We start from the raw sequence: 17,172 nt of genomic DNA, 5'->3' as shown, positions 1-17,172 counted from the left end.
CCCACCGACGGGGATCGATCCTAGACCAACCGCGCATCAGGCGTGCACTTTACCACTGGGCTATGTCCAATCTGATTAAAATTAGCTTTACTGGGTCTAGCCAGTAGATCTAACAGCATTGCATGGACTGCCATGTCCAGGTGACATTTCATCTATAAATAACAATTTAAATATCGACCAATTACACTTCGCCTTTTATAGCGTTATTCGGGAGCATACAAATTCTAAAAATATTGGGCGAGACTATTTATGCAATAGGCGAACTTGTTGGGTCTATTTCAACATTGAAAAAACAGGGGGAAAGTGCAGTAATAAACTCTGGATTGTATACTAGTATAAACAGATTTTATGGCTATACCATCACAGGTTTGTTTTTTTTCGTCTTGAAATGAAATTTCATATTGCAATTAGTTTCCGGCATACTTCGCAATTCACCTGAATCATTTCGTATACCCTTGGCATAATCCCGAATGTTTTCAAATTCTTTTCAAATCACTGGCATGATTTTGCAAGTAAGGTTTTGATTGGTCGAATGAAAGGTCAACTGGACATGAGCTCCAACGGGCTGCTGTTAGATCCACATGTAATAGTGGAGCTAATTTTAATTAGATTGGGCTACGTCCTGCCCCTCAGCATAAACAAAGATACAACATCAACAGACTGAATGCCATTCTAAGGATCTGAGTCAGGAAAACATCAATTTTACAGATTACTCAGCAGACAGGGAGGGGTTAAGATCAATGCTGGCCCAGTACTTTTACGCACTGCCCGTTTTTTGTTTTGTTCACTTACTTGCCATAATATGTTGCCTTGGGCTGCCTACGAAGGTCAATGGTTGTTTCCAAGCTGGAGAGCTCACCACCATATTTTGGATCAGAGAGCGGAAGCATCATAACACTGTTGTTGATTTGGTGTACAACTTCTTCAGTCTTTCTCTGCGAACAAAATGTTTTCTAAATGTCAATGTATTCATAACATACTATATTATTATTAAATATGGGGTGGGAGGGTACAGAATGGACTGACTTTTGTTTCTGACGGGTGCTAGTATAACCCATCCTTTTGTACATTTAAGGTAGTACTATACCAAATAACTTCCGGCTGGGTCAAAGCTTGAGGTGCACCGAACTTTTGATAGAGAAGTGAACACCACAAGTCCTGTGATTGGTTATAAATGTGAGTGTGTTGGTTGTAAAATATAATAGTTTTATCTGGGTAAAATAAATGTGCAATTTTATTTCATCTAGTACCAATGTGTCAAGTAGCCTTGTGCTTGAAACATGTATGGGGTACCTGTAAAAAAAAGTACTCGAATTTTGTGCGAAACTAGGGTAGTCATAGACGCTACCTGTTATCTCAGAAACGAGCAGCTTGACCCCCATTTTTTTTCTGATTCACTTTAAGTGTAAGGGGTGGTAGTATTTATATCCGTGGCGTTTATGTCGGTTGATACGTTGCAGGTAGGAGTTTTAGCCGCATATGTTACTATTGTCGTCTATGGGATTTGATTTTGGTAGTGTACACCCTATAGCACATATTCAGTGCATAATAAAAATATTATGATTTTGTCATTTTATTTAATTAAACTATACTGGTTGATTAATTAGCCATCACTCGATCATGCAAGTTCACAATGACCTTGACCTTGACAATAATCTCTGTACATGGCTCTGAATGGAGTTTGAATCAAAGTTAGCACTGAAGAAAAGTTGGTTTTGGCCTATAATTCATACTGTAAAGATTTCAATAATTTCTTTTTACATAGTATTTGACTTGCCATATACAACTGCTCTTAAATATGGTATTATATATAGGCAACCTGAACTAAGATTTTAATAGCAATTTATTTTTATATTAAAAATAGCATGTGCCAATAGTGGGTTAATGTCTTTAGTTTCCATTAACATTGTTAATTTTTTTATGTATGAAATTCTGAAAACTCAAATTTGTAAAGAAGTTGATTTTTTATTGTCATTTTAACATATTTTATAGGGTGCTAAGTTATATTTTAGACAAATTTGTAGTTTTATGCAAAATGTAAAGTAAATTTGAAGAAAAACTTTACCAAAAACATAATTAAATTTGTTGTCACTATTGTGTCTTCTGTTCTTATTTGTACATAACAATAAGGTTGTTAAACATATACTTAGATCTCCAGATAATTTTTGTTTCTTAATAATCACTTAGTTAGCTCTCATGAAAAGCATTTTGAGTTTATACTAGATTCAGAACCAATTTTTTCAGATTTGATTATCTGCCTTGGATTAAGTTGATAAATTTATTTTATTGTTAAAGCTGTATTACCTAATATTACTAGCTAAATAAAATGCTGGATTACAGATTGCAGGAATACATCTAATGTACATATTGTATTCATTCGGATTAGAAAATAATGCAAGAAAATAGATGTTCGGGTAATTTTGTCATTTAAAAATAGTTTTTTTCAGTAATTAATAAAAAAATAAATATGTTAAAGCTGCATGATTATTCCAGATATCACACCTATTAAAACCTCCAACTACAGTAGGCTATAAATAAAATATAGTCAGGAATATTGGTGGCTGCCAATAGTTTTGATGGTTCATTATGAAAATCAGCATGGCCGATGGATTTGAAATTTCCCACACCTGGTAACTTGAAGACACCCACACCCAGCATACAGGATTTCCTCTCAACACTAATGTTCAGGACATTAAGTCATTACTTCATACAGGTACAGTCATGTTTGTGTTTCCTTCCTCAGACAGTGTATTTTTTTAATACTGATATTTCTTTGATGTGCCTGTGTTAAGGTCTTCATAGTCTAGGGGTCAATCAAGTGCATGTGTTTTAATGGAATTCTTTAAAGGGGTAGAGGTACTCTGACTATCTTTGTTGTCTCTACATATATACCCGAGTACACACACCCAACTGAAAGTAAATATCTTCAGGAGTTTTATTTTAAAACATTTTGTTGTTTTAAAATATGACATATTGCATTTGTACAAAACTATATGCAATATATATGCTTTTTGAGGTGTACATTATATTAGGTTGCACTGTAGAAACAACAGTTTCAGTGAGGTTGTCAGTTTATGTCAGAATACACCAGATCCTGGTTGTCATAAAGACACATAGCTGGACACTTTTTGAAAAATGTATGTTATCAGTATAGGTAGTACTATACCAAATAACTTCCGGCTGGGTCAAAGCTTGAGGTGCACCGAACTTTTGATAGAGAAGTGAACACCACAAGTCCTGTGATTGGTTATAAATGTGAGTGTGTTGGTTATAAAAAATAATAGTTTCATCTGGGTAAAATAAATGTGCAATTTTATTTCATCTAGTACCAATGTGTCAAGTAGCCTTGTGCTTGAAACATGTATGGGGTACCTGTAAAAAAAAGTACTCGAATTTTGTGCGAAACTAGGGTAGTCATAGACGCTACCCGTTATTTCAGAAACGAGCAGCTTGACCCCCATTTTTTTCTGATTCACTTTAAGTGTAAGGGGTGGTAGTATTTATATCCGTGGCGTTTATGTCGGTAGATACGTTGCAGGTAGGAGTTTTAGCCGTATATGTTACTATTGTCGTCTATGGGATTTGATTTGGTAGTATACGCCCTTAATCTTGATGCAAAACACTATATTCCTACATTGAAGAAAACTGTGTGTCAAATTTCGCCATCTTTGCCAGTTTAATTTACCATCTTCATTTTGCAATGATAAAAACAACTTGCTTACATTATTATGTGGCTTATAAATCAATATCACTCAAGACGTTTAAGCATCTCCACTTATTGTAAACTGATGGCGAGTGTGTTCTGTATTGTGATTGGTTATAATTACATTCTTTTTCAGGGATCAAATGAAAATAACACCCAGAAAGCTAATGACGTCGTTAGAAAGTGATTAGCAATTGGAACAGGCCAAGTAGACGGTTCAAGGGTCTACAGTTAAATTGTAGCCAGGTATTTTTTTCAAGAAATACCAAATACACAGTTAGTTCCGTAGAAAAAAGATTCAGTTTACAATGGACATAACCATATGGAGTTTTTAGATTTGCGGGTGTTATTGTCTATTTGATGTCAGTAAATGTTTAATTTTTAACCTCTGGCAAATACTGTCAGTCAAAAATGACATTTGCTGGATGAAATAGACAATAACACACGTAAATCTAAAATCTCCATATGGTTATCTCCTAATTTAATGCATTTAATGAGGAGTGATTTTCAAATCATCTTAATTTTGATCATGTCAAAGACGGTTTGTTTTTGTTTTAAATTAAAATTAAAGCCAGACTGTGTGAGACAAATACCTGCAGGCCCTGTTCAGTCCTGGCCAGGGCATTCTCCAGATCTGCCACACTGATGATCTGACCATCGGACTTCGACAGCAGATGATCACGCAGTTCTCGCAATTCATCCTGGACCTGGAAAACAAGATGTGAGAGTGATGATAACTGCAAGATGCATTTTCAATATAGCAAACACATTTTATTATTGAGATATGTGGTGCCTATATGAGTGTCATTTTTAATCAAAATCTAAACACTACATGAAGCAAAAACCTAAAGGAAACATAATGATAACTTTATTACAGTAGTTGTATCGGTTTGTGACATGTAGCACAAAATCAACAATGTTAATTAATTACCAAAATGATGTCACCATGAAAAGCATGATTAACTACAGAACTATGCTGTTTCCTTTTTTTATTATTATACCATTTGTTACCAAACTTAGTAAAAGCAACTAAGTCTCATGTTCAGCATTTATTTAACTGTTTCAGGCACTACAAATATGTTGCTAGTATTCTTTACTAAACACACATATACAGTGAAAATCCTCTACGAGACATCCATGGGACCTAGTAAAATATCCAGTTTCTAGAGATGTCCGGTATCAGGGGTTGGCATTGCGGTAAAAGCCTTTGTTGTATTGTGTCATTTCCTTCTGCTAGCACTGTTTTGGTTCTCGGCCTTATATGCGTCTTGTTTTTAGGAAGATATATCCAACAGATAATGTGCCAATAATATAAATAAAGAATCTTTAACTCAAGAAATTTTATCACTTGCTTGGGTATGCTTCAGAAAATTTTAATAATTTATGTTTATCTGCAAGTGATAGTTGAAAACTACTACTTTTAGCTAATGTTCCATGTCGAAAATCGATGTGGCAATGAAATGCTACCGATACTGCAAACATGACAAAGCCAACCTTACTTCTGCTTACTTTTTATTTTGTTAAATAAAAGTTTTTAAAAGAAAAACAAATTCAAACAATATGAAGACAGTGGATTAAATTCATTGTTGTTTTGTCGATCTTAATTTGAAGCATACACTGAGACATATTTGTAAAAACATAAATAATTCATATTGACAACTTGAGTGGTCTTTCTACAGACACAGTCAGTCAAACAAGTTTTTGTGACAAAATGACAGAATACACAAACTATGAGTTCAGATGATTTAGTTTCTGCGATGATTGGCATGGTGGTCAAGCCAAGAGCTTTGGGTTGAAATTCTAACACACATTGCTAAATGTGGAACATAGCCTTTTATTAAATATATTAGTTGGTAATACTATGATATCATCTGGTCAGCTATAGGCTACACTTTCTGCATTACTTCTAGTGCAGGGTGCACAATAAGTCAATACTTTTCTTTATGTGCGGGGCGAGTTGCTTCCCTCTATTTATCAAATAAAAAATGTATTTTCATAATAATGACACAAGTACTTCAATTGGGATTTAGTGAGTACAGCAGGCTATACATTTTTGGTTTGTGTGTGTGTTGTATTATTTTGGTTGAGAAACAGTTGAAACATGGTGCCACAAGTTTTGAATACCAGCTATATATAGGGTAAAGTAACCATTTTAGTACTTAGAAAGAACCACATTTTCTGTCCATTCAGACTACATTACTTCATTCTGTTAAACACCAATTGTTACTTTAATGGAATTAATTAAATGGTGTCAGCAGTATGTTGTTGGCCAGGCTATATTACAAGATTACCATATTAATATTGCTAAAAGTACTAATAATATTTTCTTCTGGTGACTTATGAAACCAGTAACAGTGTGTACACTAACTACAAACATTGAAATGATTTTCAATTTACTATTTACGAAATCAAGTTATACACGGAAACACAGTCAAAATCATAAATAACACACTTTCACCAATATCTTTCCAACTTCCTCGGGGCGTGAATCTAGTTCAGTCATGACTGACATTTCAGAGTTACCTAATTGTTCGAATAAAACTTTATTGCACGTCAAATTGCATTAAAAACAAAGATTATATTCATAATTTAGCAAAACTTCGCAACTTCCTTGCTCTTGGTCTCTCGGCAACAGCTGAAACAGCTCAAAATGATGACGTAGTACACACTAACAGACAAATATGGCTGCGCCCAGTGTTTTGTTTGCGTCTAGCACTGAAGATTACAATCCAGATGAATTTGTAAAGCGTAAGAAAACGAAATATCGACTGTTTGATAAATTATTTATTTTAAAACAGTTTTTCCTTTTGTCATGAATATGCCTCGTTTATAACGCCCCGATGACCGACCTGTGACTTCAAACTACCAAAATATCTAACCTGTTCCACAGATGTGACCACGCCCACACGCGGACAATTCCCTATATATTTAAATTTTGTAATAAATAAAATGAAAGATATATGCCTGCTCCCTCACCCTAACCCTCTACAGGGAGAAACCCGACAGCACCCTCTTTCAGTATTTTTACATTAGCAGCAAGGGATCTTTTATATGCACTTTCCCACAGACAGGAAAGCACATGTATGTGACATACCACGGCCTCTGACCAGTTGTGGTAGACTGATTGGAATGAGAAAAAACCCAATCTGTAAAATAGATCCACAAAAGTGGTTAGATCCGGCGACGCAAGCACCTCAGGCCAGCACTCAACTGACTGAGCTAAATCCTGCTCCCTGAACTCCAGCATGTATACATCGGCCATAAATATTTTTAACTATGTCGCCTGTTTCAGTGGGCAGAATTCTTTGAAGTACTGGTATAGCTTACAGTAGAATGTATGGTTTGATGTAGGGAATTGCACTTGCTTGTCTGTGCTCAGCCTCATGCAAAACGATTCCCCATTGTTGAAAAACTGCTCGCCTTATATCACACACTGATATCACTCAATTATTTGACGTGCCTGCTCCCTCACCCTAACCCTCGAAAGGAAGAAACCCAACAGCATCCCTTTTTAATAATGTTCCATTAGCAGCAAGGGATCTTTTATATGCACTTTTCCACAGACAGGAAAGCACATACCACAGCCTTTGACCAGTTGGAGTGCACTGGTTGGAACTGGAAAAAAAACCACTATCAGTTGAATGGATCCACAGAGAGCATTGCTCTCCTACATTATTTCAGTAGAGCATTTTATTGCTTAGCATTGCTTAAATTGTAACCATATTATAAGCACTTTTACAGATAGAACCTCCAATTTTTTAAAATTATTATTATTATTTTTTTTTTAAAACAAAATATGTGCTTATATAAGTTACATGTATAAGAATTTCAAAAAATTGTAAATTACAAAATAGTGTCATTGACAACCATTGTTAATTAATAAAAAAATTTGGAATATACATATACATGTACATATATATATAACAATTTTGATGTCTTGTAAATATTGTATTCATGTAAACTTGTTGAAAAAAGAAGATTATATAGTAAATTTGCTTGTGTAAAAAATATATATACAGATTCCCTGAAAACTAGATGTTTTAATATTAAAATGTACATGTATTTAAGGACCATATATGTTTGGTATCTGTGATTCAAAGAAAGATTTGCCATTTCACTGTCATGTGCCTTCATGCAGTAACCAGATAGCAATACAATTAATGACAGAAAATGTGTTTTAATGCAGTTTTCTTTCAAATTACTCTTACAAAATCATGAAGAAATATGCTGTTTAAATGAATGAGTTAAGTTCAGTCTTGATTTATTTACTTGTTTGAAACTAATTTTTATGAATATTTCTATGAACATGACAGACGTTTGTTTTCTTCTCCCATGCAGAAGTCCGGTTTTTAGAAGTTTCCAGTTTAGAGCTCTACATTCTATTTAGTACTGATATTTAAAAAGGGACCGTGAAAAACCTCCGGTTTTGAGAGAATTCCAGTTTAGAGAGGGCCTGGTTTTGGGAGGTTTCACTGTAATTGTTAATAACCATGATTTCGAGTTGGTATTAATAAATTGTTAATTAATTAATGACATTTTGTTTTTATAGAAATTCTCAATGTACCAGAACTTCCGCCTTCCTGCTGTGTTACGAAAAATGTATGCGCTTACAACTGGCACGTTGACACCAAGTATTACACCACGGACGTTCACCTGTGTACGACACACGAAAGAACAATTGGTGACCAGACATTTGCAGAAGCTGTGGAAGCCTTCGTTATTCACTTTGATCCAAAACAGGTGCTCAGTTATTACAGAGTTTCTGCCAGAGGGTAAACAGGGCTAGTTCTGGGTGAAAATGTTTTTTTGCCAAATTGTTTATTAAACTTCAAAAATTGCAGAAATCAACAGTTATTTTCTAAAAAATATCAGTTATTACATAAAATTATTTCGACAAATTAAAATAAAATTCACCAATTGCTTTCAAAATTCACAAATGGCGAATTTGGCGAGTGTCAGAGCTAGCCGTAGTAAAACGGGTATGGTGCTATAACAAAAATTTTAGGCAGATATTATTTTTTTAAAGTTAACTTTTTGACAAAATGAATTACTCCTATCATTACTGTATGATTTTCAAACCCTAAATTTAACCCATTTTGGGAGACCTCGCATTGGGAGACTGTGATTGCATTCAATTCCATAGCACCATACCCACAATTTTCTTTCTGGCAGAAACACTGGTTAATACTTAATATACTTCACATGTTAACATGTATTACCAAATGTGTTCGTAATATTTAGTGTATTTCACATGTTTCAGAAACACTGGTTAATATTTAATATACTGCACATCGGTTAATACTTGATTTACTTCACATGTTGACATGTATTACCAAATGTGTTCAGTTAATATTTAGTGTATTTCACATCAGTTAATACTTACTATACCTCACATGTTAACATGTATTACCCAATGTGTTCAGTTAATATTTAGTGTATTTCACATCAGTTAATACTTAATATACTTCACATGTTAACATGTATTACCCAATGTGTTCAGTTAATATTTAGTGTATTTCACATCAGTTAATACTTATTATACCTCACATGTTCAGTTAATATTTGTTCACATGTACTTACCTCAATGTGTTCCAATGTGTTCAGTTAATATTTAGTCAGTTAATACTTAATATACTTCACATGTTAGTGTACTACGCACTGGTTAATACTTAATATACCTCACATTTTAACATGTACACAATGTATTCCTCAATAAAGTGTTCAGTTAATGGTGGTATTGGTACAATGTATGTCATAAAAATATAAAAATATAAAAATTAAAAGTTTGTTCTGTTTAATGACAACATTAGTGCACATTCATTTATTAATAATCAGCTATTGGATGTCAAATATTTGGTAATTTTGTCATAAAAATGTTTTTATATAATTTAAATATTAATAATTTAAATTATTTTGTGTGTGTGTGTTTGAACAGGTAGAAAGTTTCAAGTTGGTTAAAGCCTGGCTACCGTACCTTGAACAGATTGATCCAGAGATTCAAATACTTGCCTGTGAAAACTGTTCCCATGACGACAGTGAGTTATTTATTCACAAATTGGTATAATCTATTTTTTTTTTTTTTTTGCTTGACATCAAAAGCAAATAATTATTTATAAATGTTTGACCTAACTGGTCAGGAATTTAACAAATGATTGATATTTGGTTTAATCCACCAACTTTAGATTCCTTTGTTTATTTTGCATAAAATTAATTTGAGATTTAATACAAACACCTGGGCCTGCACTTATAAAACTCAAATGATGTTACACTCATGCATTATTAGTCTTGAATCTAGACTCTAAATGTTTTATAAGCACCAAGCCATGTTTATCCGAAACACAATGCATTTGCCAAAATAAGCAAAAACGTGTAATCAATTTGTAAGCTAACGGTAAAAAAAGTATAATAGTAAAAAATATTTCATCTTAATAACTTATCTACCGTAAGCAGCTTTAAACATCTTGAAATCTTGATATGATTTCTTTTGATGAATATCCATGTAAATGTGTTACTATGAAAACCAACTCTTCACCTTTTTAATGTAAAGGATGTACCGCTGCACTAACAAATAATCAACAACAAAAAGACAATGTTATTCCCAAAATGCTTACAGATAGAAATATATTTAATTAAAATTTTTTGCATTAAAATATTTATAATTTTCAGCTGTCAGTCGATTAACAGCTCAAACTTGGTGTATAGAAAACAGCTTTGAGCTGGTGGAGTTGTCTCCCTTAGATGATGATGACGACGATGATGTTGGTAAGTATAACATAATCTAGTTGACAAAATGGACATTTTTTTCCCCGCCAAAAGTCAACTCAAGTCGCAGAGTTATTAGCAGTTGTGAAAAGTTGATGTCGCCATAATATTTTGGAACTAATCCGACTTCAAAAACAAAATCAGACAACAGACAGCAAGACACTAACTAACATGGGCAGGATGTAATCCAGTGGTAAAGCGTTCGCTTGGTGCACGGTTGGTCTGAGATCGATCCCCGCTGGTGGGCCCATTGGGCTATTTTTAGCTCCAGCCAGTGCACCACGACTGGTATATCAAAAGGCCATGGTATGTGTTATCCTGTCTGTGGGATGGTACATATGATAGATCCCTTGCTACTAATCGAAAAGAGTAGCCCATTATCAAATTCTTCCACTTTCTCCTGGGATCATTTAAAAGTAATTGCATAAGAAATAGTCTTACTATGAACATTATTCATATTTATTCATATGTTAAAGCTACATATTTGTTTGATTTTAGAAAATGATTTCCCCGAAACAACAGGAATAAAGAGAATAATACAAGCTCTGCATGCACATTCCTGGCCAAACCTGAAACTAAAAGGTAACTTCAATGTGTCAGACATGCTATATTGGTTTATTTCATTTACAGGTACTACATATATCTCAAAGTTGCATTATGGCAGCTTCCTGCCAAAATTAGTTTTAAACTTTTGCTTTGAAATGTAACATTATACCTTTACCTATATTCCCATAAAAATGGCATTGTAACTACATGTATATTATAACTATATTATAAAAAAAATTCTCTTTTTTTTTCTAAATTTAGTTAATAAAAATATATTTAAAATTTATTATTTCAGAAAACCCTGATATTTGTAGTCCTTACTTCAAGCAGTTAATGCAAGAGGAAGCACTTGAAATGAAAAAGGAAGAAAATAAAACAGAAGAAATATTGTGTGAAGACGAGAAAACCACAACTCTGAGTGAAACAACAATACAGGATTCGACAACAGAAATAGATTGTGATTGGGGTGAATTACAGACTGCAAAAACTGATAACCCAAATGGGTTACCTGAAAACACGAAAGATAACTCTAATGAGTTACAAAAAAGGAAGAAAGATAACTGTTGTTGTGAACCATGTGTTGAAAAAGAGAACTCGTGTGTTTGTGTACATAATGGTGAGAAAAAGGAACTGACCACAAAAACCTTAGATAAGAAATCTAAAACAAGTGAGATATCCACTGAAGAAAAAATTGGTATGTATCACTGAATGTTAAGTCCTGCATAATTTACACCCATTTGTAGCCTACACGGCATGTACCAAAGTAGTCATTTATGTATCCGGAAAAAATGTAGCAGGTTTCCTGTTATGACTATGAGTCATAATTACCAAATGTTTGACATCCAATAGCCAATGATTAATTAATCAATGTGCTCCAGTGGTGTCGTTAAACGAAACTAATTTAAAAAAAAAAAAATTCATTTATGTATCCTATCATCTTGTGAATCAAGAGTAATCGCAAACTGAATAACATTATTCCTGTTAATTATTGTATCTAGAACTAGAAGGAAAATGACTAATGACAATACATGCATATTTTAATATTAACTAAGATGGGAGACCACATCCTCCATTGTTTCAAGCATAACCATATGACTCTTTAAGAGATGGAAGGCAAAACCTAATTTTTGGGCAAAAATGATACACTTATTCGGGAAAATGTGCTAAGCTGAAACGTTTTGCCATGTATTTCCATCATTCAACCCTCAACATTAATTGTAATACATGTGAAAATACGTAATGATTCGTTTGCAACCCTATATACATGTAGCTGTTTGGTAGTAATGCTAATATGAATAAATATTATGCAGATTCGGGCATTTTTGTTTAATTCAGGCAAAAGCCAGCCTGCCCCTCTACAAAAATGGAAGCCTATACGCCTATGATTTCAAGGGAAAGTATATACAAGTATAATAGATCGCTTGCCATTATGTCGACAGGAGTCTCTTTGGTGGGTTGCATCTCTGTTGACCAAATGTCAAAATAACTATATGATGAACACCAAATAAATGTAGTTTAAAATGTGCTGAAGTGTTGTCAAACAAATTACTCTTTTCCTTCTTAGTAACTTACATGGTGATAGTTTGGATACATGTTTACGTCCTTACACTAACATAGGAATTTAGATCAGAAGACCAAGTAATTTACATTGATCAAATTCTTTCAGATGGTGATATCAGATTTTGTTGAATTTGTATACTGTAAATACAGAAAGTTCTGCGAACAACAAAGTACTGCGAAAACTGCGATGAACTAAAGATCGCAATACTTTCTCCACGCAGTATTATGTCGTTGGTGATTTATTTTTCTTTCAAAAAAAGAAAGAAAAAAAAGAAAAACAAAGTATCAAAATAATTAAAAATCAGTTTTATTTAGTAATTTAATAATCAACCAGTCATAAGCAAACATGTTCAGTCTTTGTAAATTGCACAATTACTCACTTTGGCCTAGTAATCCTGCCAAACGCCATCCCCTGAGAATCATGTCTTTGTCTTTCGACAACTGATCCATGCAGGCCACAACCCACCGAGCATGAATAGGCTTGATCACACTTATTCTTAAGTCAACACCTTTGTCATTCTTTTCTTTCAAGTTCTTAGCTACAGTATCAGCATACCACTGAGTAAACCTTTCCTTCATGGCAGATTTAAAATCTCCGTTCACGGACAGATCCATTGGCTGCAGCTCACCAGTGCAGCCGGAACAAATCTAATTTCGAATGACCATTTGCGTAACAAGTCACGAAAAGATTTGCATCTGTGGGTGGCAAAAACATAAAATATTGCCAAAGATTTTTGGCGAGCTGGAAGTTTGAGTTCTTTTTTCACTTTTGTTGTATATGGCACCAACACAGTTCTATCAGCTGAGGTCGCAGTACTTTCTACACGCAGTTTTGGCCATTGTTGACTACTCGCAATACTTTCATGACGCAATACATAGTAGATTTACAGTAGTTCATACACCACCTACCATGATAAAAATATTTGTTACAGGTACTGACCCTTTATTAGGCAGTGTAAAATATTTATAGGATATTTAATGAGCTTCCATTTTGTATCATGTTTATATCCCTAGTGAAATAGGTTTCAGCTGTCACAAGCTGTAGGCGAGTGACAATGAAATATTTCATGAAGGACATAAACATACCAACTGGTAGAGAGCTTAATATTCATCTATTGTACGGGTTTTTTTCTATTACAATACACATTCCTTACAACTTGTTACTTACATTACAGTTTTTGGAAATTCAGTGTGTTTCCAGTTGCTAAACATTCATTTTCTGTAAAACAGATTCTGAAAAAAGGTACATACCTCTTGACCAGTGACTAGTTTTATTTCAGATGGCCTCCTTCCGACAGACGACATGTCTCTGTTTGCCGCTCTTGGTAATGAAGATCTCGGAAGTGAATCGTTTGAGGAACTCTTTCACCAACTCAGCACCATGAAGGGTGAGACACGTCAACCCAACTGAAATCTGATCTGACTGGTCACTGCACTGTAGACATTAGAAATCTGTTGGTAGATCAGAGATGGGACATACATATGTAGCCCAGTGATAGAGCTGGTTTATCCTAATAGCATATGTAGCACGTGCTATGGGCCCAGCGCTTCAGGGGACCCCACTGTGATGTGTACATTTATTTTTCCCAGGTAATTTTTTCCTTCTCCCTGGGAGGGTTACAAAATAAATGGGAAGGAGGATCCTGCTGTTGTTTGTGCTACAGGCCCCGCGGATCCTTAAACCAGCCCTGACAAGTGGTAAAGCACTAACCTGATCGATCCATCTGTGGGTCCATTGGACTATATCTCTTTTCAGCCAGTGCTCCACAACTGGTGGAACAAAGGCCATGGTGTGTGCTCTCCTGTAAAAGATCCCTTGCAGCTAATCGGAAAGAGTACCCTATGGAGTGGTGGAAATGGGTTTCCTCTCATTATCGGTGTGGTCCTGACCACATAACCATGGATGAAATGTGTTCAGTGCATTGTTAAATAAAAATATATATTTGTTTTGTTAGTAGATCTCACTGAATCGAATGATTGCCCCAATCCAGAATCGAGCTCATTCACCTGAGTCGCCCCCCCTCACCCCACCACCACGTTTTTCCCTTGTCCTAAAACAGTGCCCCATTCTTCAATGCTCTCCCACACCATAATTGTCCCTACAAACCAGGATCATGAATTATAAAAGAATTGGTTCCTAATCTGCCAGCGAGCTTCACCCTTTCTTGGAGGCAAATATTAATGTTACTGTATTATATCAGGGCTCGAAACTTGCCAAAAAATATGGTGGTCCAAAAGATAATAATGGATGTTTGCAAATTATGGTAAGAGAACCACAAGCAAGATTTTAATGTGGAATACAAATATTAATAGTGGCTCATGTTATAGCTCTAAAGATGATCGCCCTCATATTATTTGGGCGACTTACACCATTATTTTTTTAATATTTAAGTCGCCCAAACGGGACATTGGTCATATTTGGCGACCTGGCCACAGGCCGTTTCGAACCCTGATTATATATATCACCAGGTTATGTTTCACCGATGATGGACTTCTTAAAATTTAAGGAAGTAGAATGTGCCAAAAGTTTGTCATATTTCATTAGTTTTGTTCACTATTTTTCCCATAATGATGATCTTGGTTTGTACACACGATGCTTTTTACATTAGCAGTATTTCAAATTGGTGTCCGCTAAGGCTTAATAAGAAAATAACTGTTACATGTTTCCATTTTCAGACACTGCTTCCAAGTTGCCAGCTGATGAAAGAAAAATTTATGCAGAAAAGGTTGGTGGATCTAGGACAAATGGAACATGTTGCACTGTTACATGTAAACTAGTCATTTTATGTAAGGGTCTCTTTTTGTCCTATCTGGGACACTCCACAACTGGTGTAACAAAGGCCATGGTATGTACAGTCCTGACTGTGGGATGGGGCATATAAAAGATCCCTTGTTGCTAACGAAAAGAGTAGCTCATGAAGTGGCGACAGCAGGTTCCTCTCTCAATATCTGTGGTCCTTAGCCATATGTCTGACACCATATAACTGTAAATAAAATGTGTTGAGTTCGTCGTTAAATAAAACATTTCATTCCTTTATTTATTGCAAATAATTTTAAAACTAAAACAATGATCTTAGCGTCTGTAATTATTCCAAGGGCCAATGCTGTACATATACAGATTTTCTTCTTTACAAATTAGTTCAAATATTCAAACATTTGCTCCTAGAAATTGTGTTCCGGCCAGGACAAGAGAGACCCTATATGAAATAGCCCAGTTACACTCTAAAATATTAGCAACACAGTATATGTTATATACACTTTTCCACAAACCTAGCTGTATATACTTGCCAGTTTTCAACATATTTATTTTTTAAATGGAAAATAGTTCCAGTGGTTCCACTAGGATGGATCCCATGACCCACTGTACATCGTGAGAGTTCTATTAAAGGGACATTCCTGAGTTTGCTGTAATTTTTAAGATGTTATAGACTAAAAGAGACTTTTTAATGATTGTAATTGCATATCAACTATATTTTTCTGCATAAAATATTAGTGGCTATATATTAAACGTGTTTCTGATCGTTCTAATATTTGTGCTAGGTTAAATTTTATTTTATTTCCTAAATTCTTTTTAAAAAATTTTTGTACCTACAAAATTATTTGAAGACAAAATCCAGTTTGAGCTTCTTACAAATATTAAGACGACCAGAAACACATTGAATATACAGACACTGATATTGTAAACAAGAAAATATCTTTAATATGTAAGTTTAATCGTAGAAATATTTTATTAGTCGGAAACATCTTATAATGCAGCAAACTCAGGAATGTCCCTTTAACCAGTGAACTATATCTGCCAAAACATGTTCATAAAGGCCAACCAATGTCATCTTAGGGGAACACTTTTATGTAGTTCTATATATAGACATCTTACGATAACCTTTGTTAAATGCATTCCTTATGGTTTATTTCAAGACCATCTATAATTGTTTATTTTCCAGATTGCTATAAAGTTCTGGAAGGCTATTGGTGGAGATGAGGATGAAATAGCTGGTTTGTCAGATGATGATGATGATGCATCACAAACATCTTAAATGATGCATGATGGCACCAATGTGTTATGACTATCTTTAGCAAGGAACGATAGGATGTTTTTTTCAATCTTGAACAATATATGGTAGCACCTTCATTTGTTATCACCATTTTGTGTGGTGCATGGTGGTACTTTAATCATCTATACATCCATCCTGAATGACATCTGATGGTACCTTTTGTTTATAGTGATCATCTTGAATGATACCTTCCATTTTGTTGTTACAGGGTGTATAACCAAATCAAATCCCAAAGACGACAATAGTAAAATATGTGGCTAAAACTCCTACCTGCAGCATATCAATCAACATAAACGCCACGGATATAAATACTACCACCCCTTGCACTTAAAGTGAATCAGAAAAAATGGGGGGTCAAGCTGCTCATTTCTGAGATAACGGATAGTGTCTATAACTACCCTAGTTCCGCACAAAATTAGAGTACTTTTATTTTTTTTAGCACAAGGCTACTTGAGACGGTGATACTAGATGAAATAAAATTGCATACATTTTTTGCCCAAATGAAACAATTTTTTTTACCACCAACACACTCACATTTATCAATCACAG

At 34.5% G+C, this 17,172-nt stretch overlaps 2 protein-coding genes across 3 annotated transcripts in view; one reads left to right on the top strand and one right to left on the bottom strand.

Moving 5' to 3' along the window:
* Positions 1–6,318, bottom strand: part of LOC121381331 (IQ domain-containing protein H-like) — a 48,647-nt gene extending 42,329 nt beyond the window's left edge. For both annotated transcript variants that reach the window (XM_041510597.1, XM_041510605.1), the window contains exons 1-3: positions 6,156–6,318; positions 4,297–4,410; positions 793–935 (exon numbers count right to left, since the gene is read on the bottom strand). In XM_041510597.1, coding sequence (XP_041366531.1) covers positions 793–935; positions 4,297–4,410; positions 6,156–6,215 — 317 coding nt within the window. In that variant the 5' untranslated portion in view covers positions 6,216–6,318. The remainder of the gene's footprint in view (positions 1–792; positions 936–4,296; positions 4,411–6,155) is intronic.
* A 40-nt stretch (positions 6,319–6,358) lies between these two features.
* On the top strand, positions 6,359–16,965 carry LOC121376878 (alpha- and gamma-adaptin-binding protein p34-like). The gene is made up of 9 exons (XM_041504666.1): positions 6,359–6,451; positions 8,253–8,443; positions 9,639–9,738; positions 10,370–10,465; positions 10,964–11,047; positions 11,307–11,705; positions 13,852–13,959; positions 15,248–15,297; positions 16,513–16,965. The coding sequence occupies exons 1-9, from the start codon at positions 6,385–6,387 to the stop codon at positions 16,603–16,605; spliced, it is 1,188 nt and encodes a 395-aa protein (XP_041360600.1). The 5' UTR covers positions 6,359–6,384; the 3' UTR covers positions 16,606–16,965.
* Positions 16,966–17,172: the final 207 nt, after the last annotated feature.

The sequence above is a fragment of the Gigantopelta aegis genome, chromosome 2 (genome assembly GCF_016097555.1).
Source record: "Gigantopelta aegis isolate Gae_Host chromosome 2, Gae_host_genome, whole genome shotgun sequence".
Taxonomy (NCBI): domain Eukaryota; kingdom Metazoa; phylum Mollusca; class Gastropoda; order Neomphalida; family Peltospiridae; genus Gigantopelta; species Gigantopelta aegis.
Note: the sequence above shows the minus strand (reverse complement) of the source record. Positions and strands in the feature narration are given on the sequence as shown.